The 25,501-nt window shown below is 48.3% G+C and overlaps 1 protein-coding gene across 1 annotated transcript in view; it reads left to right on the top strand.

Moving 5' to 3' along the window:
* PRKCG (protein kinase C gamma) overlaps window positions 1–25,501 on the top strand; it is a 1,201,807-nt gene that overhangs the window by 1,100,536 nt on the left and 75,770 nt on the right. The window contains exon 11 of the mRNA XM_078650936.1: window positions 5,079–5,252. Coding sequence (XP_078507062.1) covers window positions 5,079–5,252 — 174 coding nt within the window. The remainder of the gene's footprint in view (window positions 1–5,078; window positions 5,253–25,501) is intronic.

Genomic DNA, 25,501 nt, shown 5'->3' with positions numbered 1-25,501 from the left:
AAATCTCTCTTTATTTTCTCTATGCTGACACTAGGGTTTCGCGAAATTCGTGTACCTTGCTTTCGTGGATTTTCGGGAAAATTGCATGAAAATGCAAATCAGCCATCTGCGGGTGCTGTTGAACAGGATGTAACACGTGTACTAGTATGGAAACACATATTTATGATACATTGTGTTACTTTTAGGCTGTATCGTATTACAGAGAAAAGAAGAAAGAAAATGCTTTATCTTTATCTGCACAACTTCATGTGTTTTTGATATTTTTGCTTCCAAATAAAATGCTCTCTCACTCAGAATAGCCAATCTCTTCTTCATAAAGGACAAGGAATATCCTATACAGGAGATTTCTACCCCCAGTCTAGAATCTTTTCCTGATATAACGAGTGAGCAAGTGGGGTCTTTAATCATGCACGTAAAATCAGGTTCCCCACTGGACCCGGTCTTAGCGGATGTGCTAACTGCAGTTTATAACATCTCGCTAGCCACGGCCACATTTCGACGTAAGTAGAAAAATGCTCGAATTAAGCCGCTGCCTAAAAAGGAATCGGGGGATCCTAATGATCTGCAAAACTACAGGCCGATCTCCCTTCTCCCATGGACCCCTCCCAGTCTGGCTTTCTGTCTCTCATAGTACAGAGGCTGCCCTATTGGAGGTTATCGACTCCATAAGGATGTTGCTGGACAAGGGAACCACTACGATGTTGGTCCTTCTCGATCTTTCAGCCGCCTTTGACACCATTTCTCACCAAATCCTATTAGATAGGTTGCGAGGGATTGGTGTCAAGGGCATGGCTTTGAAATGTATACAAAGCTATCTGTCTGACAGGTCACTGTGTGTTCAGCTGGACTCTCTTTTCTCTCAAATGTCTGCGGTGGACAAGGGAGTTCCTCAGGGATCTATCCTTAGTCCCTCTTTGTTTAATATTTATGTGGCTCCGTGACCCGTATTATCAGAGGCTGCGGGTTTGAAACAATATCTTATGCAGACGACACGTAGCTGATAGTTCCTATAGAGGAGGATGTCACAATAACAAAGTAAAAGTAAAAAAATGTCATGTCTACCATAGCAAGCTGGATGAGGAAGAATTTCCTTCAGCTGAACTCCACCAAAGAAGTGGTCGAAGGATTTAGGCATCAGGATCGACAATAAACTGTGGATGGAAGAAAATGTTAAATCACTCTCGGGCGCCTGCTTTGGAATAATTAGGGTGCTTAGGAAGATATTGCAGTGGATCCCTCCAGCGGCCAGGAAGTCTCTGATTCAGTCACTTTTGATCAGTCGACTAGACTATGGCAAATCTCTGCTTGTGGAAATAATAGAAGACCTGGCATCAAAATTGCACGTGGTCCAAAACACGGCAGCCCGCCCAGCCCTGAATAAGCCAGTAGGTACGCCGTCTGCTCCTCTCCTACATCAATTGCACTGGCTCCCCATTAGGAAGCGGGCCATCTTTAAATTGCTATGTACAGTCTTTAAGTCCGTACAGGGGAATGGCCCTGCCTATTTTGGAAAAAACTTGAATGGTACCGACCAACACAACAGTTAAGATCTGGCAACTTATCATTACTCTCTACTCAGAGGATTAGAAAGGTCAAGCAAGGTGGACAGGCTTGTTCTTATCTTGCCCCTCAGCATTGGAATAGGCTTCCGGAGGAGATCTGTGCCTGCCCTACGTTTGCACGGTTCAAGAAGCTACTCAAAACCTGGCTGTTTTAGACTCTACTGCCTATTTGGTGTCCCTTTTTCAGGCACCGAGAAATACCTCTGGGGATGATTTGCTGCGCCATACAAATGAGTTAAATAAGTAAATAAGTAAATAAATAAATAAATATTGGAGGCTCCTGAAACTTCAATACTCTTTTAAAACACATTCCATAACATAAAGGGTTAAAAATTGGTTAATGCAGCTAGATTTACACCCTTATGTTAAAATTTGTGTCACGGGTGAGGGTAAATATCTGCTGTGAGAACAGAACTTTACCTCTCCCATACTTTTGGCCAGCTGCACACAGCTGGGTCCCGACCTCATAGGGGGAGGGCAGCTGAGCCGGCACTCTCCCTCGGAGTGGACTGCACATGTAAGAGAGGGGAACCCCGCCTCGGTGCCTGTTCTGTAATACAAGAGCGAATGTGAAGACTGAAGGGTGTGAGGTAGATGTGGAAGAGCCAGACAATTTGTGGGGGGAGTTGAGCTGAACTCTGGGTCTGGTTTGGCTCCAAAAGCCAATGCACGAGCCGAGCTTCCACAGTGTCTGCCTACTATAACTACAATCCTCTAAGATTACCACCTTTCTGCCTTTTGCTCACACACCCACACATTTTCTTCTATTCTCTGCTCCTTCCCACCCAGGACCCATGCAATTAAAAAAAAGAAAGAAAAACATTTCTATAGTGTAGGTGTTGGTGTAGAAGCTACAGACTTTAGCAGGGCAAGCCAGGGAAGGTCTAAACCATTGTAGAATTCCAGAGAACAGAATGTAATTCTCCGGGAGACAAGGGCTGCAGGGACTGGTTTTTGCCATGATCAAACATATATTCTTTTTCCGTGGTGTTAGGCTTGGTTTGAAGCCGTTAATTTTAAACCAATCTCAGTCTACATTAATGACATTTGAAGAAAAAATATTTTTAAAACTTTATTAAAAAACTATCTTCAATAGTTCATGGAAAACCAACATACATTCTTAATGTAAAACCATCATTAATACAGTAAATCCTAAAGGAGGACATCAAAATGCAAATCTTCCATCATAAATAATTGATCAAACATGAAATGTAAGAACGTTCTAAGATGTTCTGTCAAATGACCTTGTGTTGTTTTTTCCTGCACATTTAAAAATGACCAATAGAGCCAATACATGTTTCGCCGTGGTGGAAGGCTTCTTCAGGGCAAGCAGATGATACAGATAGTAATTCTTCAGGATAGTACCCAGGTCTCCAGATGGTAACTGAGCAAGTTCAATTACTACTCTCTCACACTTTACCTTATTAGAATCCGCTGGTATCATCCTCAAACTTTGGGACATGGGTAGACTGTAATTTTATTTCAGGTATCAGTCATATTCTTGAGGACAAATCTCCAGTCATCTTTCTCTCCATATACCTTCAGGCTTATACCACAAACCCATCACATATGCTACCAGGCTGGTATAGGAACGGTACCCAGGCTGATGTCATATTATGGAAGATGTGAGGGTAGCTTTTAGAATAACATAAGAACACGAGAGGGGAAGAAAAGACAAAGGAGCTGGCCCAAGCTCGGCTCTTTTTTGGCTCCACAGCCCCTGAGGTACACTGCTGGAGCCAGAGCAAGCCATCTGGCTCGAGCTTTTAGAGGCTCGCCCACCTCAAGTGCGAGGGAGTCGAAAACTATAATAGACTCCTTTTGTAAATAACTATTAACAAATGCCAGTCTATGTGAGCTGAACCATCCTCTGCCCGGGATTATTACCCTGCCCTGTGCCAGTAATAGTCTGAGTCATGCTGTCCAGCTGCTTTTGTTTGGTGAATTGATTAAAAAATAATCTTTAGCCAGGGCAACGTTTCTGAGGCAGAGCACAAAACGGCTAGCCTCATTTCTGCATATAGAAACATAACTTGGAGCAATAAGGTTGCAGTGCGCCAAAATGCAAGCGAGAGAAAGGTGCCCCATTGCCTCTGCTTGTTTAAAAAGGCGGCATAAACTGGGGTGCATTGTGCCCCTCAAAACCCTGCACCCTGTTGCCACAGCAACTGCTGCATCAGTGCGTCTGATTCCTCCTCTGTGAACTCTCGGTCCTCCGTGTTCCTTTCTCCCTCTGTGCTTCTTTAATCTGTTTCTTTCTTCTAGATGCTTCGCCGCCTGCCCCCCCCCCCCCACTCACACACACTTCCGTTTACTCCTGTTCTGTCCTTTATTTCTCAGCTCTCCTTCAAGCCATGTTAGTCAATGCTTTTCCAGTGTTATGAGGAAGACCCTGTGGGAATCTCCTGGGTTCAGCAGAGAAGAGACTGGTCAGAGCAGCAGGCGTTTTTTTGTGTGCATGTTCTTCGTCCATTTATATAAAATGCAACAAGTTAGTGGCGATTGACCCCCGTTGCGGGTGCAGCAGAGAAGGGGCTGGCTAGTGCCTCGAGCTTGATGCAGTCTGAGACCGGAAAATCTCAAAGCTCGTGGCGCTGGCTGGCCCTTCCTTTGCTGCACCCATGGTTCTTGTAAGATAATAAGAGCGCATGCAAAAGGGAGGTGAGACAAACCCCCAGATTCATCATGCTCCTCTTTTGCGAGTCCTTAATAGCGATTATTAATGAATCGCTATTAAAGTCTCGCAAAACGGGATGCATGTAGAAATCGCAAAATTAATTGCGATTTCTACTGCTTCCTTATTTGCGATTCGCTAATTGCTAATCGCAAATAAGGAATGACTCCCCATTCATTCCTATGGGCCAAAGGCCAAAGGCCCATAGGAATGAATGGGGAGTCATTCCGTATTTGCGATTAGCAATTAGCGAATCGCAAATAAGGAAGCGATTTCAAGGGTGCCAGGGTGTCCAAAGGACACCCTGTAGCACCCCTGAAATGGTGATTTACACTGGTGTTGCGCACACACATGTCCAAAGGACATGTGTGTGTGTAACATCCAACTTAGAAAAATGAACTAAAGTGCATTTTTCTAAGTTTTCGCTATTTACCACGAAGTCAGACTTCGCGGTAAATAGCGGCCCCAGATTGCGAATTCGCAATTCTAAAATGATCCATGAATTGCATTTAAGGAACTTCAAATTGAGATTCCTTAAATGCAATTCTTCACAATTTAGCTTTTTCAAATTTTGCGATTTTTGCATTTGTGATGATGAATCCCAAATGCAAAAAAGCGCTCGCAAAGGGCCAGATTCGCAGAATATGGCCCTTTGCGAGCCGATTTTGGCTTCATGAATCTGGCTGAAAGGGCCCAGTGCAAAGCTCGGCTCATTGTTGGCTCTTACGTTCAATTAGATCATGGGCTGAGGGAGAGAGCCTGTCCTCTGGCTCAAGCCAGGCTCGAACCTATGGGTGCTCATGGATCCCTAACCTCTCAGTGTATTTTACCTTCGTACCCAGGTGATGCTGGCGGAACGCAGGGGCTCTGATGAACTTTACGCCGTTAAGATCCTGAAGAAAGACGTCATCATACAGGATGACGATGTTGAGTGCACCATGGTGGAGAAAAGGGTTCTGGCCTTGTCTGATCGTCCTCACTTCCTGACCCAGCTACACTCCACTTTTCAGACCTCGGTGAGTACAAACAGTAACTGTCTAACCTCTTACAATGCAGCACTTCCATGTTTGTGTGTAATATATGGTATTGTTACTTCATGGAACTGAACAACAGACTACAGCATACATTACAGGCGGGTGGAAAAGATGCAAGGGCACAGGGCCGTATTCGGATTCTGATGAGAGGAATGGTAAAGGGCCTCTTTACTGTGACATACCCTTTGGCCTAGTCTAGTAAAGTCTCCTGGCTTTTATGATGGCAAAATCTTTTTGTGAGAAGCATTGCACTGCAGCATGGGCATGGCTCAGTGGCTCAATAAGACACCAGCCGGGTCTGGTGGCTTAGTTGACTAATGCATCCACTGCAGGAGTCTGTGTTCGACCTCATGGTTACAAGTTCAAATCCCAGTGGGTCCACACAGCCTTTCATCCTTCTGCGTACCATTGAGTTGGGTAACAATAAACATCTGTTATTCAGCACCATGAGACCCTTGGGTGATAAGTGCAGTTTACAAATACACGTTATGTTATATCTTGCATGTCTGCAGTATAATTAACTGTTGGTCTAAGATGGTGTAATACTGGGGGAAAACCTACGTGGGGGTCGGCCTGAAAGAGGACGTCAGGCTGGCACCAAAGACCACGCTGGACACTGTTACTGGTCACAATGTGCTCTAATAACAAGCGGTAAGATCACCTTTATTGAGGTCCTGGGGCCGGGCCCGGCCCTCCTGATGATTGTCTTTAACATTGTAGGGTAGTGGCCGGGTGGCTCACTACATACCTTATAACCTTTAATAATGTTTTTTTTTTAATCAAAGGAGAACAACATACAATGCAGTACATCATATTGCTCGGTAATCAGCATATAAAGTCTCCCAGACTCTGGCTGAGCTGACAGTTGGATCTCAAACAGAAGGGATGACTTCACAGGTTCGCTTCAGACCTCAGGGTCAGCACACAGACCACATCTTCAGTGTCACCTCTAGTGCCTGCTGTATGGGTACCTTCACTCCTGTTCGCCGGATCAACCTCTGGAGCACTGACTTCCAAGTCCTCACCCTGAATTCTTTGACTGCTCCTGGTCCCATTTCAGCCTTTTTCTTGAACCTTGAAACATTTCTCTAGAATTCCATATTTCCTCTCACAGTGGTTGTTGGACAGGCCCCACGAAGGGCTCGCTCCCTCCCCGCATGACAGGGCCCAGACACCGGCTCTCCGGGGGCTACCCGCAGAAGCAACCCGCAACCCGTCCCCTCCGGGACGCCTGCTCCCGGATGTCTCTGTGTCACGGGCCCGGGCCCCCGTCAGCCCCATTGCCCGGCCCAGCCGCCATCTTGGACACTGCACCACGCGGCCACGTGGCCTCAGCTCGACCCCAACCCTGGACCTGGCCAGGCCCCACCATCCCGGCACCACCATCCACCCAGGAGGTGAACGGACCACTTGGCAGGCTAATGGCAGAAAGAAGTGTCGATGGCTCTCCCCCCGCCAGGTGCCGATCGCCCCCAGCCTCCCCGGGTGCTGGCTCCACCCCCCTGCTGGGTGTCTGGACTCCCTCATCCCGGACCTCCCGACCTCCCAGTGCGAGGGTTCGGACATCAAAGGGCGCCAGACCTATAACTGAGGCAGCCCCAGAGCAGGAGGGCAGTTGTATCCTGGAGTCGAGAGACACCGAGAAGAACTCATCCTTGACGGACTGCTGGCGCTGCCGCAGCCCTGCCTTGTGAACTATCGCCCTGCCTGCTGGCGCTGCCGCGGCCTTCTGCAACCTTCATCCTCGTGGGACCTGCTGGCGCTGCCGCGGCCCGTTGTAACCGTCATCCTCGTTGGGACCTGCTGGCGCTGCCGCGGCCCGTTGCCATCTACGACCTCTTCGGGACCTGCTGGCGCTGCCGCGGTCCGACCCGTCCGAACACCGAGCTCGAGGATTGTGAGCTACCGCCGTTTCACCTCAGTACCAGTCGGTACCAAGACTGTCCCGCTACCCCCTTTCCCTACTAGAGACTAGAATTGAGAGGATCATCGAGTCCTGACCTCCTTGTATCGTACTACCTTACTTCCAGAACTGCCTATAAAAGGTGTTAATCTGATCTTCATGTGGTGTCCATCTGTGGGGGGGGAAGTTACTTGTCTGTACGATCGCTGGAGACGGCCCTCACCGGAGGCCTCTCCCCTTGTGCTCGGCCGACCCTCCAGGTCCCCGTCTAACATTGGTGGCAGCGGTGGGATCCGAACCAACGCGTAACCGTACAGAGAGTAACTCACCCTACGACTAATCCACAATGACGACCAGAGAGAGCGGATCTGCAGAGAAATTCCAGATGGAAAAACTGGAAGAGTACAACCACCGAGAGCTAAAACAATTTTGCATAGAACTAGGCATTGCCACCACCGGTCTGAGCACGAAAGAGGACTTCAAACACGCCCTAGAATCCTGGGCAGAGACAAATATCGCCGGACCCCGGGACCCCGAAGCCCCGTAGACAAACACCACTCTGACGGAAGAAAGGAGAACGGATCTCTCCCGGGAAGAGATCCGAGAACGAGAGAAAAATAGACTACACGAGTTAGAGTTGGCACGGCTCAAATTAGACGGAGAATTGAAACTGGCAGAACAAAAGATGAACTTAGAACACTTACGGCTCCAAGAAGAGCGAGAGGAAAAGCAGAGACAGAGAGAACTCGAAGAAAAAAGACTGGCATACGAACACGAGTGCAAGCTGGCGGAGATAGAAATGCGCAAACAGAACAAAGACCTAGGGGTGCCCGAGCAACCGCGCCCCCCAGGGACTACCGAACAGAAGGTCCACATCCCCAAAGATGTGGTCCGTGAATATTATCGGAACGACGACATACAGCAGTGGTTCAAGGCCTACGAGATCGCCATGACTGCCCACCGGATCGCTCGAAGTGACTGGGGAGCCGGTCTATGGGGGAGATTCGTCAATGAAGGCCGGGATGCCCTGCTGCAGCTTCCGGACCATCAAATGACGTCCTATGACCACATGAAGGCCGCCCTCCTCAGTCGATATGGGCTAACGCCCGAGATGTACCGCCAGAGGTTCCGCAACTGCACCCGGATCCCGGGTACAACCTGGATGGAATATGTGAACTATTTCAGCCGAGCCTTCGAGGGATGGATCAAGGGTAGCAATGTAACAACCTACGAGCAGCTCTTCAACCTCATTGTGTGGGAGCACCTCTCCAACAACTGCTTCGTCGAGCTCAGGCAGCACCTCCTCGACAGCAAATTGACTGACCCAGGGCAGCTCGCCGCCGAGGCTGACCGATGGGAGAGCACCCGAGTGACCCGGAGTGGGCCAAACGAGCAGAACAGAACCAACCAAGGTCATCATCGTCCCCGAGGAGGAGGAGGAGGACAGGGCCGGGGCAGAGACGCCGTCCCGGCCGCTCCCGCAAACAACGCCCCGCCCCCGGCCGGCCGGGGCAACCCCCCGATGTGCCCGGGGTTCCGAGCCAACGTTACGTGTCACCGATGCCAACGAGTCGGCCACTATGCCAGTGACCCGACCTGCCCAAAGAACCAGACCCCCGGGCCCCGCCAGATGGCTGCCGCCGCCCTAGGGGAAGAGCAAGTCTCCGAAGAGCCTGACGAGTACGAGCAGGAGCAGCCCGAGTGGGAACCCGCCGCCATGACCCTGGCCTGCCTAGGGGGAAGAGACCTGATCCCGCGGGCTCCCCTACCAGCCAACACCAGGAAATACAGTCAGTGGGTGAACATAAATGGGCGTAAGGCCGAAGCCCTGCGTGACACCGGGGCCAGTGTGACGGCCGTCCGTTGTCACCTGGTGACCCCAGAACAAATCCTGCCAAACGTTCTTTGCCCCGTCCGATCGGCCGACAATTCGGAGAGCCTGTGTCGGATGGCCTGCGTCCCCTTCGAATGGGGAGGAGTGTCCTGTACGCTAAGAGTGACTGTCCGCGACGATGCCCCCGTGGACTGCCTCCTGGGGAACGATCTCGAGAGTTCCCCGTGGGCAGCCGTTGAAAGAAGAGAGCACCTGGGGATGTTGGGCCTCCCGGGCTGGGCGTGTGTAACAACCCGGTCCATGGCCGTCGACACCATCCCTGGATCTGAAGAACCCGAATGGCCAGCACCGCCTCCCCCGATCGCTCCAGAGGGAAGCTCCATCCCTACCGACCCCCCGGAACAAACCCAAGGAGAAGCCGCTCAGCCCCAAGACCTTCCCGACCTGGCTCAGTGGCATCAGGAAGAGGGGCCCACCCAAGAACAATTCCGGCAAGAGCAAAAGACATGTTCCTCCCTCGAGGGACTGCGACAGCAAGCGCTCGTCCAGAGCGCAGGAGACACCGCAGGAGCCCACTGGATCTATTGGGACAATGACTTACTGTACAGCGAACAAAGAATAGCGGAGCTGGGGGCCAGTCGAGTGCTGGTGGTGCCCCTCTGCTTCAGAGACTTCCTTTTGAACTTGGCCCATGATGTCCCCCTGGCTGGACACTTGGGGCAAGACAAAACATACAACCGCCTGGTGACTCACTTTTACTGGCCGAAAATGAGAAATGACGTCTCCAACCACTGCCGGTCCTGCCCGACCTTCCAGGCCAGCGGGAAGAGCGGCCGCAAACTCAAGGCACCCCTGCAACCATTCCCCGTTGTGACCACCCCGTTCGAAAGGGCGGGAATAGACATTGTGGGGCCCCTGGACCCCCGAACAGCACAGGGGCATCGATTCATCCTGGTCCTGGTGGACCACGCCACCCGCTATCCTGAGGCGGTTCCCCTTCGAACTGTAACCGCACCAGTGGTGGGTCGAGCCTTAATGGGAATCTTCTCTCGGGTGGGCTTCCCCAGGGAAGTCGTCAGCGACAGGGGCACGAACTTTATTTCAAAATATATGAAATCCTTATGGCAACAGTGCGGAGTCACCTACCGATTCACAACCCCCTATCACCCGCAAGGAAACGGACTGGTCGAGCGATTCAACCGCACTCTCAAGGGGATGATCATGGGGCTGGAAGAACCCCTACGCCGCCAGTGGGACGTGCTACTACCGTGCCTCCTCTTCGCCTACCGAGAAGTCCCCCAGAAGTCCCTCGGCTTCAGCCCGTTCGAACTCCTGTACGGACACCCTGTTCGCGGGCCTCTCAGCCTAGTTAAAGAGGAGTGGGAAATGGCCCCCCTGAAGACCCCTCCAGACGTCTACAAGTACCTTCTGACCCTCCGTAATCAGACTCGGCGATTCAGAGAGATCGCCAAAGCCAATCTTGAAGCCAGTCAGGAGGACATGAAGACGTGGTACGATCAACATGCCTCCTCCATCGAATTCGAGCCTGGCCAGCAGGTATGGGTGATGTCCCCCATCGAACCTTGTGCCTTACAGGACAAGTGGACGGGGCCCTTCAAGGTGATCGAGCGTAAGAGCCCCGTCACCTACCTCATCGACATGGAATCCCCCCGGAACCCCCTCCGGGTCCTCCACGCCAACAGACTCAAACCCCACTTCGTGCGCTCGGAGCTCAGCCTGCTGATGGCTACAGACAGTGGGGCGGAAGAGGACTCCGAGCCCCTCCCTGACCTACTGGGGACCGGGGAAAAAGATGGTTCGGTGGACGGGGTCCAACTCTCCGAGGCTCTGACCCCGGAGCAGCGCCAAGACTGTCGGGCCCTCCTGCTGCCATTTGCAAACCTATTCTCCCTCACACCCGGGGTCACCCCCTGGTGCCTGCACGACGTGGACACTGGCGACAGTCCTCCTATCCGACACCGGCCGTACCGAGTACCAGATCGGGTACGCACCTGCATCCAAGAAGAAGTCTCCAAGATGCTCGCACTCGGAGTCATCGAACCCTCGGACAGCCCCTGGGCCAGCCCGGTTTTACTGGTCCCCAAAGCTGCGGCCCCGGGCACCACACCCGAGCTCCGGTTCTGCGTCGACTATCGGGGTCTGAACGCTGTCACCCGCACCGACGCTCACCCCATCCCCCGAGCCGACGAACTAGTTGACCGCATGGGGGCGGCCCGCTACCTAAGCATCTTCGACCTGACGGCGGGCTACTGGCAGATCGGCCTCACCCCCAGGGCACAAGAACGATCCGCTTTCTCCACCCCGGATGGACACTACCATTTCAGAGTGATGCCATCCGGCATGAAAAACGCTCCAGCCACGTTTCAACGACTTGTGAACCAGGTATTGGCGGGCCTCGAAGAGTTCAGCGCCGCATACCTGGACGACATCGCGGTGTATAGCCGCCACTGGTCAGACCACCTCCGCCACCTCCGAGGGGTCCTGCAGGCCCTCCAACGGGCCGGCCTCACCATCAAGGCCAGCAAGTGCCAAATCGGCCAGGGGTCCGTGACCTACCTCGGACACCAAGTGGGGAGCGGTCTGGTGGCCCCCCTCCAGCGCAAGATCGCTGCCATCCAATCCTGGCGCCCCCCCGTAACCCAAACCGAGGTCCGAGCCTTCCTGGGGCTCACCGGGTACTATCGGCGGTTCGTAAAGGACTATGGCAGCATTGTGAGGCCCCTCACGGAACTCACATCCAAGACCAACCCAAGAACCGTCAACTGTACTCCCGACTGTCAAGCGGCCTTCGAGAGGCTGAAGGCCTCCATGTGCACCGCTCCTGTGCTCCAGGCCCCCGACTACAGCCGTGAGTTCATCGTCCAGACTGATGCATCAGACCATGGCATCGGGGCCGTCCTCAAACAGATCATCGGCCCCTGCAATGGCTAATGCAAATGCGGGGGGAGAACCCCAAACTATTGCGATGGTCCATCTCCCTGCAGGGGATGGACTTCACTGTGGAGCATCGCCCTGGCCAAGACCACGCCAACGCGGATGGCCTGTCCCGCTTTTTCCGCCTCGATGAGGAGAGTCCCCAAGAGGATGGGTGACTCTCCCCGCCTTCAGCTGGGGGGACGCATGTTGGACAGGCCCCACGAAGGGCTCGCTCCCTCCCCGCATGACAGGGCCCAGACACCGGCTCTCCGGGGGCTACCCGCAGAAGCAACCCGCAACCCGTCCCCTCCGGGACGCCTGCTCCCGGATGTCTCTGTGTCACGGGCCCCCGTCAGCCCCATTGCCCGGCCCAGTCGCCATCTTGGACACTGCACCACGCGGCCGCGTGGCCTCAGCTCGACCCCAACCCTGGACCTGGCCAGGCCCCGCCATCCCGGCACCACCATCCACCCAGGAGGTGAACGGACCACTTGGCAGGCTAATGGGAGAAAGAAATGTCGATGGCTCTCCCCCCGCCAGGTGCCGATCGCCCCCAGCCTCCCCGGGTGCTGGCTCCACCCCCCTGCTGGGTGTCTGGACTCCCTCATCCCGGACCTCCCGACCTCCCAGTGCGAGGGTCCGGACATCAAAGGGCGCCAGACCTATAACTGAGGCAGCCCCAGAGCAGGAGGGCAGTTGTATCCTGGAGTCGAGAGACACCGAGAAGAACTCATCCTTGACGGACTGCTGGCGCTGCCGCAGCCCTGCCTTGTGAACTATCGCCCTGCCTGCTGGCGCTGCCGCGGCCTTCTGCAACCTTCATCCTCGTGGGACCTGCTGGCGCTGCCGCGGCCCGTTGTAACCGTCATCCTCGTTGGGACCTGCTGGCGCTGCCGCGGCCCGTTGCCATCTACGACCTCTTCGGGACCTGCTGGCGCTGCCGCGGTCCGACCCGTCCGAACACCGAGCTTGAGGATTGTGAGCTACCGCCGTTTCACCTCAGTACCAGTCGGTACCAAGACTGTCCCGCTACCCCCTTTCCCTACTAGAGACTAGAATTGAGAGGATCATCGAGTCCTGACCTCCTTGTATCGTACTACCTTACTTCCAGAACTGCCTATAAAAGGTGTTAATCTGATCTTCGTGTGGTGTCCATCTGTGGGGGGGGAAGTTACTTGTCTGTACGATCGCTGGAGACGGCCCTCACCGGAGGCCTCTCCCCTTGTGCTCGGCCGACCCTCCAGGACCCCGTCTAACAGTGGTTACAGTGGTGCCCCAAATTCTGAAAACCTCCCATGTCTCTCTCTAAAAGGGGACGCAGTATTTACATTCAGGGTGGAGATCTTTGATAACCACTCTGTCTAACATGCTGATGCTCGCTTTGGCCACTCTCCTTCAGCAGCTTGCTTTTTCATTATTGTGCCTCCTTCTTTCTTCGACATCACATCCGCAACTGATGGTTTCCACAATGGCCCGGCTGGTAATACATCACATCCAGACCGCCGCATCATGAGGTCACTGGTCAATGGTCACTGGTCAATGGTGCCTCACTCGTGTGGGATGCCCTAGTACCCGCGACAGGCAAGGGCCAAAACATTTTATGATAGGCAATTTTGATGTTGCCTCAATACGTTTTGGGACCTTGACTGTCACATGTATTTAGGCCTCCCGCATGAGTGAGCACCATTTTTATTGGGAGACCTGGGGGAATGCTGGGTGGTAGGAACTTTGTGTCAGCCTGGTGATGCCACAATTTTCCCACACAAAAATGTGTGGAAAATTGTTTTTTTCAGCTAAATTTGAAGTTTGCTGGGGATTCTGGGTAAGAAAACGTTGGGCGATCCTTGCAAGTCATACCTCCTTGGACTCCCCAGGGTGTCAGTTTTCAGAAATGTGTGGGGTTGGTAGGTTTCCCTAGCTGGCCGCGGAGCACGGGGCCAAAAACCCAGGTGACCCCCTTGCAAAACCAGGTTGTTTTGTGATAGGCAATTTTGATGTCACCTCAATACGTTTTGGGCCCTTGTCTGTCATGGGTACTTGGGCCTCCCACACGAGTGAGGCACCATTTGTACCAGGAGACCTTGGGGAACGCTGAGTGGTAGGAAATTTGTGTCAGCCCGGTGATACCACAACTTTTCCACACAAAAATGTGTGGAAAAACTAATTTTTTCAGCTAAATTTGAGGTTTGCAGGGGATTCTGGGTAAGAAAAAGTAGGGGGATCCATGCAAGCCATACCTCCCTGGAATCCTGCGGGTGTCTATTTTTTTAGGAAATGTGTGGGTTTGGTAGGTTTCCCTAGCTGGCCTCCGAGCATGGGGCCAAAAACCCAGGTGATCCCCCTTGCAAACCCAGGTAGTTTTGTGATAGGCAATTTTGATGTCACCTCAATACGTTTTGGGCACTTGCCTGTCGTGGGTACTTGGGCCTCCCACATAAATGAGGCACCATTTTTATCGGGAGACCTAGGGAAACGCTGGGTGGTAGGAAATTTGTGTCAGTCCGGTGATGCCACAACTTTTCTACACAAAAATGTGTGGAAAAAGTGATTTATTCAGCTAAATTTGAGGTTTGCAGGGAAAAACTGGGTAAGAAAAAGTTGGGGGATCCGCGCAAGCCATACCTCTCTATAAAACCCCCCAGGGTTGCTAGTTTACAGAAATGTGTGGGTTTGGTATGTTATCCTTGCTGGCCGCCAAGCACGGGGCCTAAAACCCAGGTGACCCCTCTTGTAAAACCAGGACATTTTGTGATAGGCAATTTTGATGTCGCCTCAATACGTATTAGGCCCTTGCCTGTCATGGGTACTTGGGCCTCCCACACGAGCGAGGCACCATTTTTATCGGGAGACCTGGGGGAATGCTGGGTGGTAGGAAATTTGTGTCAGCCGGTGATGCCACAACTTTCCCACACAAAATTATGTGGAAAAATGATTTTTTCAGCTAAATTTGAGGCTTGCAGGGGATTCTGGGTAAGGAAACATTGGAAGATCCATGCTAGCCATACCTCCCTATAATCCTCCAGGTGTCTAGTTTTCAGAAATGTGTGGGTTTTGTATGTTTCCCTAGCTGACCGCCAAGCACGGGGCCAAAAAGCCAGGTGACCCCCGTTGCAAAACCAGGTCATTTTGTGATAGGCAATTTGGATGTCGCCTCAATACGTTTTGGGCCTTTGCCTGTCACGGGTACTTGGGTCTCCCACACAAGTGAGGCTCCATTTTTATCTGGAGCACCGGGGTCACGCTGGGTGGTCGGAAATTTGTGTCAGTCCGGTGATGCCACAAGTTTCCCACATACAAATGTGTGGAAAAAGTGATTTTTTTTTCAGCTAAATTTGAGATTTGAAGGGGATTCTGGGTAAGATAAAGTTGTGGGATCCACGCAAGACATACCTCCATATAATTCCCCAGGTGTATAGTTTTCAGAAATGTGTGGGTTTGGTATGTTTCCCTAGCTGGCCGCCAAGCACGGGGCCGAAAACCTAGGTGACCCCCTTGCAAAACCAGGTCGTTTTGTGATAGGCAATTTGGATGTCGCCGATACGTTTTGGGCCCTTGCATGTCACAGGTACTTGGGCCTCCCACACGAGTGAGGCACCATTTTTATAGGGAGACCTGGGGGAATGCTGGGTGGTAGGAAATTTGTGTCAGTACAGTGATGCCACAACGTTCCCCACAAAAATGTGTGGAAAAATGATTTTTTTTCCAGCTAAATTTGAGATTTGCAGGGGATTCTGTGTAAGAAAATTTGGGGGATCCAAGCAAGCCATACCTCCCTATAATCCCACAGGTGTCTAATTTTCAGAAATGTGTGGGTTTGGTAGGTTTCCCTAGCTGGCCGCCAAGCCCAGGGCCAACAACCCAGGTGACCCCCCTTGCAAAAACAGGTTGTTTTGTGATAGGCAATTTGGATGTCGCCTCAATAGGTTTTGGGCCCTTGCCTGTCACGGGTACTTGGGCCTCCCACACGAGTGATATACCATTTTTATCGGGAGGCCTGGGAGAACGCTGGGTGGTAGGAAATTTGTGTCAGCCCAGTGATGCCACAACTTTTCCACACAAAAATGTGTGGAAAAAGTGATTTTTACAGCTGAATGTGAGGTTTGCAGGGGATTCTGGTTAAGAAAATATGAGGAGATCCATGCAAGCCTTACCACCCTAGAATCCCCCGGTTGTCTAGTTTTCAGAAATGTGTGGATTTGGTAGGTTTCCTTGGGTGCTAGCTGCGCTAGGGCCCAATATCAGAAGTAGGCACATTCTGCAAAAAAGTCTGTGCCTAGTGGGATTTCTGCCGCCCTGGCGAAGGGGGAAATTGGGGGCCATTGCCCTGATATGCCCCCCAGAGGGGCAGAAAGAATGACTATTTTGTTTGGGTGGGTAGGGACATTGGGATGCCCATTCTGCCAGCATAATTGCTGCCTCCTCATGGGCTCTCTGCCCCCCCCCTCCCCCCCGGGAAGCACATCAGAGGCTACTGCCCCTAACTGCCTCCTGAGGGGTGCCAGAAAGACTGTGGCATTTGGGAGGGGGTCGGGGCTTTGGTATGCCCATTCTGGGCAGCCCCCACCCGAACTTTGGAAAAATTAAAATCCCTGGTGCCTAGTGGGATTTTTGCCCCCCTCGCTCCCACCCGGGGCAGATAAAGGGCTATTTCCCCATCTGCCTTCCAGGAGGGGCAGAAAGACTGTAGCGTGTTTTTTCTTGGGTGGGGGTATTTAAATGCCCATTCTGGTCAGCCCCCAACCCTACATATATATAAAAAGAAATCCATGGGGCCCAGTGGACATTCTGCCCCCCTGGTGGCAGATCAGGGGCTATTGACCCATCTGCCTCCTGTTGAGGGCAGAAAGTCCTATTCTTACTGGGGGGGGGTAGGGTGGGGGCTTTGGCCCCCACCCCTGGTGCATAAAAAAAATCCCTTACATATTGGGAGCTTTCTGCCCCCCCCCCCCGGGGAGCAGATTGGGGGCTACTGCCCTCATTTGCCCCCCAGGGGGGGCAGAGAGGCTGTAGATTTTTTTCTTTTGGGTGGGGGTATTTGAATGCCCATTCTGGGCAGCCCCCTCCCCTACGTATATATATAAAAAAAATCCATGGGGAGTGGTGGGCTTTCTGCTCCCCGGGGGTCAAATCAGAGGCTATTTCCCCCATCTGCCTCCTCGGGGGCAGAAAGTCTTATTCCTACTTTGGGGGGTTAGGGTTGTAGTGTAGTTCCTATATTCCCAATAGGCTCTGCGCATTGGAATAATATAAACAGCAGTGTAGACGTAGGACTGAGGTCGACTAGGTCTCTACTGACTATATTAGACTTAATTAGTTTTGCCAGCTAGCTCAGAGGTCACTAGAAACGTTCTCGAATAAAGAAGGAGGAGTTTAACTTCCCTGGATAGACAAGAAGGGATTAGCTTCTGACAACCATTTAACATGACAACTTTGCTCCCTCAGAATAAGAGTGTATCTCTAGAGTCGTGTGAAAACAATAGACAGCTATTTTACTCAGTCAATCTTGCATACTTAGTTTCAACAGAGTGCAGAGACGGGCGTTTTCAATAAAAGGTGTTATTTATTGAGCAGTCTTCTTTCTCATGCAAGAGAAATGATTTGCCACAATTGCAATACTTAACATGAAGTAAAGTGCGTACAGTAAAAGTAGTATTATGAAATAGTACTGTAAAAGCATGGATATGGTTTCTTAGCCATATGATACTTTAAAATGGATAAAATATATACATACATGAATACATTGACTAACGTACTCAACTGGTGCTTCTAATCTACGCCTACCCCGGTGTACCTGACCTAAGCCTAATACGTGGGAAGGAGTAAGTAAGTAGCAGTTTAAGTTAAGTTGGTTTTTGCCAAGGAATCTGAATCAAGAATTCTCTCAAGAGTTTAGTCAGCTCCGTACCTTGGTAACAGAATGTAGGAGGTCTGGTATCTCTCTCTCAGGACTCGATGTCCCAGAAACCCGCAAGGGTGGCTGGAAACACCGGAGCTGGAATTTTCTCGGCTGGAGAAAAAGACAGCGTCTTTCTCAGTGCGTCAAAAGGGAGGGGCGGCGTCCGTGGGCTCTCGCTTCAGCTGGGCTCTCGGGCAAGTAGATAGCCGCTCTGCTCCAAACCACCGCGTGTTTGCTTAAGGCAACGTTGGTATATTTATACCTGAAAGGTGCCGGGTTTGACGTAAGGTTGGACATAAGACGTCAATAAAAGATGTCACTAAGAACTGGCCGTTCTTTCAGTGCTCGCAGGAGTTCTAGGACAAATCAAAACAAAAGCATGGGGAATTCCCAGGTTGCTGGAGGTTTGGTTTGTTTAAAGAACGCGTTGTACTTTCTAGGAGTCTAGGGGAGTAGCCTTGCCGTATTTGGACTGCATGGGCTATTACTAAATATGGATATGATTCTTATGCCTTTATAAGATATTATTTATTATAACCATACAAGGGCATAAATCGGGAATATCGAATTAGGGTCCTAGATAGAAACACAACACCCACTCCATGAATTAATGTCCATCATTACTAAAACTAAGCAATATTAAACATATAACGATGCATGTGTGTTTTCCAACCCACCCCAAAATACATAAATCGCATTTGAAATGGTATATGGTAAATACACGAAAATGAGTATTGGTACTGTACGCTTATTAAGCAGTGTCATCATTCAGTTAAATGCATATATATATATCAGTTGAATGAATTGCGAAAATTACACATGAAATGGCTCTGTATACAGAAAAGAAGGTCGAGACCATTCCATCACATATTTATACAAATGCTGTACATGTGCTAGAGGCTGAGGTAAAATATTGTCTCTAGAGTTCCAAAAATAGAAGCTCTGTTCTCTAAGAATAGTTCTACTTTAAGCAGAGTACTTTGTGCCAGAAAAAAGGATAAATATTTTAGAAGTGGAAAAAAATTATTTCGCTTTCAGGGGAAAAATAGTTCCAAATGTTTTCAGTAGCTGTGTTTATCAAAAACTGAAGGCCGAATTCAGAGGTCAGGGAACGCTGTGTGCTTGTTGTTTTAAAAAAGTTATTCTTTTTGTTCAGGGGAGAACTGCATATCAGACAGACTTGCAAAAAATTGGTCTACGACATCAGGTGAAAGTTCGACCAAGTTCGAAAATGCTGTAACAGTGCATGTGTGAGAATGATTGCTATCATCTATGTCAGGATCAGCAATGCTCACAGAAGGTTGTACCTGTGTGGTGCTGCTTTCATCTCGTACGTCACCGCCACATACTCGTAGTGGTGAAGTCTCAATGAATGCCGTCATCAGAATAGGTAGCCGCTGGGGACAACACGATGCATGAGTCGTTACCGGACCTAGCAAGGTATCTGTATCCATTGGTACTGCTGATGGTAGTGTAAGACAGACGTCGAACACGCATTCTTCTCCGCATAGCATACATCGAAGCACAGGTAAGATGCAATCTTGCCAGATTGGTCTGAATGAAAGAAACCAAGTTGTACTTAGATCTCTTAGCCGGGCAAATCCGAGGATTTTAGTGATGCGGTCCCGGTAGCGTATAGCTAGGATCGTTTCTCCCATTGTTGCTGGAGTCTTGTCTGTGGCTTGGCTTGCCATATCGGAGCAGAAGAATCAAAAATAAAATTCCTGCTACGAGTCCCAATAGAAGAGGCACACCGCCAAAAATGTAATGCACAAAATTCGGGATAATGCCCAGAACTGTTTCAAAGGTTGCTAACAGTCCCGAAAAAATTGTCTAAAATACATGTGCGATGCCACTGGTATCAGACATGTTTAAGATTTGACTTAACATTTCTACGAAATGCACGGGGCAATTTGTTGATAATAGGGAATGTATCTCTGCTGCTGTCCTTGCAACTTGCAGATCATACGTTTCTTTGGACGAGGTCAAAGGCACAGTTGTCTGTAAAAGAATAGACTTCATTCTGCTTAAAGTATCAATTTGAATAGAAGAGATATTCAAATAAGGCCATATTGCCGCCTCCATGTCTGGATTGCTGTTTGGATACAATATTTGCATACAGCAAGTGACCATGGAACTAACGCTCACGAGATTGGCTTTTCCTGGCACCATGCCACAACAGCTGTGGTCACTTATTAGAACATAACTGCCGTTGGAAAGCTGTCTGAAAATTGGCTCTATCTGAGTTGTAGGAGTGCCGTGCAGGTGACATGAAAGGTTATTTGAAGACCCTTCTCAGGCTCCTTGCAAGTTAATACCTTGACACAGAAGTGTACCGCTTAGTGATTTTTTACAATTAATACCACTAAGAAATACCTTCTTTTTCCCTTCACTATAACATTTGTGTGTATAAGGTAATTCCCATGTCGACTTGATGTATCTTTTACCCAACCTTTCATACTGGCCCACTGGTATATACTCTTGGCAATATTTAAACTGGAAAGTTGTTATCGGAATTGTAATAATTCTGTGTATTATCCATTCAATGACAGGTCTTTTTGACATTGTCAATGGTAATCTCTCAAGTTTTTCAATGCTCAGAATCGTATAGTCTGCACCTTTTTGTGCCAAACTGATTTGTTTATCAGTAAGGTTAAAGATTGAGAATAATGACGTTACGTTGATTAAACGCCATGGCACGTAGCCTGAACGCAGATTTTGCAACGTCCAGCCAAGCTGTATAATAGAACGTAATTGGGACTGACCATGTTGTAACATTAGTAAGTCCTGCTCTATTATATCAATAGAAGATGATACGATAATGTCCAGTGAATATATTCTGGAAGACAGAGTCGTTAACCCATTGTCCACAACAGAAAGTGATGTTTCCAAATTAATACAATCAATTTCTCGTATTTTTTCTGCTGTTTCAATTTGTGTTTCTTTCCAAGCCTCGTTGTATGCAGCGTATATACCGGCCGCTATGAAACATTTTTGACGCTGTTTGCGTGGTCCCAGTATGAAATCACGCAAGTCAGCACCGTCTTTAAGTAAAGTCAAGTGTTGCTTAATTTCAGCCAGTGTGGATTTCTGTAGCCATTCGAGGCATAGTTTCCCTACACTGTATGTTGTAACTATCCCTGGATGTTGTCTCTGGGAGTATCTTGGGTCTGGCCTGTTCAGTTTTAACCCCTGTATTTTGTTCAGGAATCTATCTTGACAATTATTTGTGTCTGTGGGCCAGATCAACCATTTTTTCCAATCAGGATGTGTTCTGTTTTGGTGTAAAATATGGGATACGTCTATCTCCACATCTGTAGTGATATTACTATCAGGTATGGGCTTCGGAATAGACGGTTTGTTTAAGTCTTTAATCTTGGCTAGGCCAAGACAGGTTATCTGTTGAATGGTGTCATTCAAGAATATTATTTGTTCTGGGATCATGCAGGCTCTAAATAATGCTTCTAATCCTTGGACCTGCCATTCTTTTGTACCCCAGATGGTTTTTGTTTCAATGTTGTTTTTCCAGAATTCAAAACCAAATGTAGTCATTTTTTCATAAAATGTTTCAGAATAAATCAATTTAGTATTTGTCAACATTGTTTTCATTCCTGTCTTATTTAACATTTTAAAATAAAACGTTTCTGCATCACTTGTGTTAAACCCTGAGAAGTATGGGAATTTCTTATAAAATGTTTTCGAGCTGCTTTTAGGCGGTGTTGCACAATGTTCCCATTGGTTATAATTAAAAACATTTCTAGGTTGAGCAGATTTATGCAAATAGTGATGGCCAAAATGATTATAGCAGTACATTTCTTCATAATTTGATGTACCCTGTAAATATTCATGTTCTGTAAATTTTGCTGACATTACTAAATCTGACATCATATTATTAATATTTTCAAAGTTCCAATCATCAGAGAAAGTTCTTGGTTTTACAAAGTCACTTAATGAAATTTTAAACTGGTGTGGATATTTCAAGAGCTCAATCGGGCCATAAATTTCATAATCCGTTTTGTCCCGTGCTACCCCACCGGGTATTGGATTGGCTGTGATGTTCACTCATGACAGTTCTCTTTTCTCGATGTGAGATGACTTGTGAGGCTTTAGGACCAAGTTGATGTTCTAACTTGCTGTGTCCATTGTACTGTATTTTCCTTCAATGAATTTTCCCAAACAAAGAACCATGATGAGCCAAGGCAGGAGGAAAAGTACACCTAACACAATCCAAAATTCAATCCATGGAGAAATCAGATACGTTTCTTTGAGTTGATGAAAGAGTTCAGTTACTTTGTCTTTGAAAGTTTTTGTTGCTGGCGTTTCTTCATGTTCACTTGGATTATCAGAAAAGTCATCAAAATTGATGAAGTAGTCAGATGCAGTTCTGTCAATTGTTGGAATTGCTGCCGGATTTTCTTTAGTCTTTGGATCTTTCTTGGAGACATTAGTATAGTCCGATGCTACATCATTGTAGACAGGTGTTTCTTGACGAACTGTTGCAATTTGGGTTTCAAGAGGCACAAGTTCCATGGCTTTGTTGTATAGTCCTTTTTTATTCACTGCAGGTTTATCAAATGTGATTAGTCTCTCAGTTTGAACCTCTTGGATTGTAGCAAGTTTTGGTATTCTGCTATTTCTTGGGAGTCCACTGGGCCTACTACTTATTATTGGCCACATGATTGTGGTTTTACCAGGTCGATGGATACAACTCGGTTCTCCTTTTTACCAGCAAGGGGCGGTAGTACAACTGATCTTGTCCGCAGACAGCTAAGACAGGTACTGCTTTTCTGTAAGTAGGCCCAAATTCCTTCTTCACCGCGATCTTCTCTCTGACCAGATCCCCAATCTTTGGAATCCAGACAGGTCTTGCTGGGACAGGTGGTGTTTCTTCAGTGGCTGTTGGCTGTTGTTTTAACTTTGTTACTCAGGTTTCTTCTTGTTTCATTTAAGTCCTGTAAAACAGCCAAACGGTCTTTGATGTCAAAGCATTTTTCTTCTACCACTGAAGTGTGACTATCAAGATCCTGAATGTACATTCTAGTACCGAACAATAGTTCGTATGGAGTGAGACCTTTTAGAGAATTTCTTGGCAGATTATTAAGACTACGTTGGACACTTGTTAAATGTTTGACCCACCCATCACCCGAACCTAATACCCTCGCCGTTATGGATTGCTTTATGTCACAGTTTTTTCTTTCCACTACCGCATTTCCCTCAGGATGGAAGGGAGAAGAGTACCGCAATGCAATGCCCATGCTGGTCATGGCCTCTTTGTAAGCTCGAGAGCTAAACGCAGGACCCTGGTCAGAATGTAGCATGCCAATTGCGTATATGCCGATAAAGACTCGCAAATCTTTGTATAACAGTTCTGGCGTCAGCCGAGTGCTGGTGTCTACATTTTAAGTGAATCTAGTCTTAAATATTATGGGGACGCATTTCTCCTGCTGGATTTCTGCGTATAGATAGCTTGATGCTTTCTAAAAAAGAGGTCCTGGCAATACTCTGGTCGGTTCACGACTGCGATCTCTGTTGCAGTTTGGACAGCTCTTTGCAAATTTGTAATGTTGCAGGCTCATTCCCGGCCACCAGTATTCTGATTGTAATTCTTTTAGATCTCTCGATGCCTTTGACCCAATCCCATATGTGCCGCTTTAATCAAGAAGACTCTCCTGTTCGTGTTTGGAATGACTCTATCCCCCACTCCAGGCATTTGAGCAAAAGGAACGGAGTTTGCATCAATTATGTATGTATTACTGAGTGGATAGTTCAGAGGTAATGCTGCATAGTCGCCTTTTAAAGACGCTTTTACCGCCAGCATGGTTTCTCCGTCTATGTATTTTTTAGAACGCTTTTTTGTGGCTACGGAAGCCGGTTGAACCACTTCCGCTGTGGCTCTGAGAGCCAATGAATTCCCTGCAATGTGAACGACATCACGTTGATGACTCAGTGTATGTATCACGTGAGTCTTTCGTAGTTCTTTCTGCAAAAGAACTACTTGTTCCCAAAGCTTTTTATGCTTTATTGTGGCACTTGTGTCATCTTCGTAACCGTTTTCAATCCAGGTCTGTATGTCATTATTGTAAGACTTGACGCAGTAATGCGAATCGCACACTATTAGTGTGGGGAATTAGCGATTGGCATTTTCAAGCGCCATCTTTAAAGATCCTATTTCAGCTCGCTGAGTTGAACAGTTTCTGAGTGATTCAGTTTTGGTAATTAATGGTCTGAATTTACCTAAGCGCCAGCGACCTTTAACAATCGCGCACGCCGCGTTGTAGGATTTTTCCTCTACATCATAGTGTTGTGAAAATCTGTCCATGTAGATTACACATGTGTACTGTTCGAGAGGCAGAATTTCGATTGGCAGAGGATATTCTTCTTCATATTCTAGATCTTCTAGTTTTTTTATTTTCGGGTCAAAATAGTATTTCACGTCTTCTGCAGCAAGATAATTTTCCCATTGTATCCATTTTGGATCTAATGCCACAGCATTCAAATTGCTTTTGCTTGTTAATGCCTCAAGGGCTGATTGCGCTGTTAAAACGGTTATTCTTCTGCCTTGGGATTGGGCTCTTTCTTTTGCTTCAGCAGTTTGAGGCGCTATTAGAATTTTTTCAGTAGAACTGAATTTCATTTCAGCTTGTGTGTACAAGTGTGATTTGTAAGCTATAGGTACCGTTTCTCCCTCATTAGAGGTTAGGTACGTGAATCCGCATCTTCCTGGGATGACTCGGATTACAAGGTTGCGTACGTTTTCGCGAGTTTGTATTTTTGTTTTAGCTAACACGTCTGTTTGCAATGATCTTAAAATTGTTGTATGTTTCTGAGTCCAATTGATTGGTTTGAAATCAGGTTTTATTAATTCATAGAGAGGTTTAATGCTCTCTGCATAATTTAGAATGTATCAGCTAGATTCATGAAAGGAAATTGCGCTCGCAAAGGGCCCGATTCTGAGAATCTGGCCCTTTGCGAGTGCAATTTTTGAATTTGGGATTTATCATCCCAAATGCAAAATTCGCTATTAAAGAATTCGCACATTTGCGAGGAAATGCATTTAAGGAATCTCTATTTGAGATTCCTTAAATGCAATTCATTAACCATTTCTACATTGCGAATTCGCAATTTTTGGTCGCTATTTACCACGAAGTCTGACTTCGTGGTAAATAGCGAAAAAATAGAAAAAAGCACTTTAGTGCATTTTTCTCAATTGCATGTTACACACACACATGTCCGGACATGTGTGTGCGCAACACCTGTGTAAATTTACATTTCAGGGGTGCTACAGGGCTATTGCGATTAGCAATTAGCTAATCGCAAATAAGGAATCAGTGGGAATCGCGATTCCTACATGAATTCCGTTTTGCGAGTCTGTAATAGCGATTCCTTATGAATCGCTATTATAGACTCGCAAAACGGGTCTTTCATGAATGTAGCTGTATGTTCTTCCGAAATTCAGGAAACCTAGTATTGATTGTAAGTTCTTCAGCGTTTTAGGTGCTTGGAGTACAGCACACTTCTCTAAGAAGTTGTCTGCTCAGCTTTTGCCTTCACTTGATAATTCATATCCTAAAAATAGGACAGTTAGATGGGCAATTCGTGACTTTTTAAAGTTGAATTTGTAACCCTCAGCTGCAAACCCAAGTACTATGGTGTTCACTCTT

Source organism: Lissotriton helveticus, chromosome 7, assembly GCF_964261635.1.
Source record: "Lissotriton helveticus chromosome 7, aLisHel1.1, whole genome shotgun sequence".
NCBI classification, from domain to species: domain Eukaryota; kingdom Metazoa; phylum Chordata; class Amphibia; order Caudata; family Salamandridae; genus Lissotriton; species Lissotriton helveticus.
This window is presented reverse-complemented; position numbering and strand designations above follow the sequence as displayed.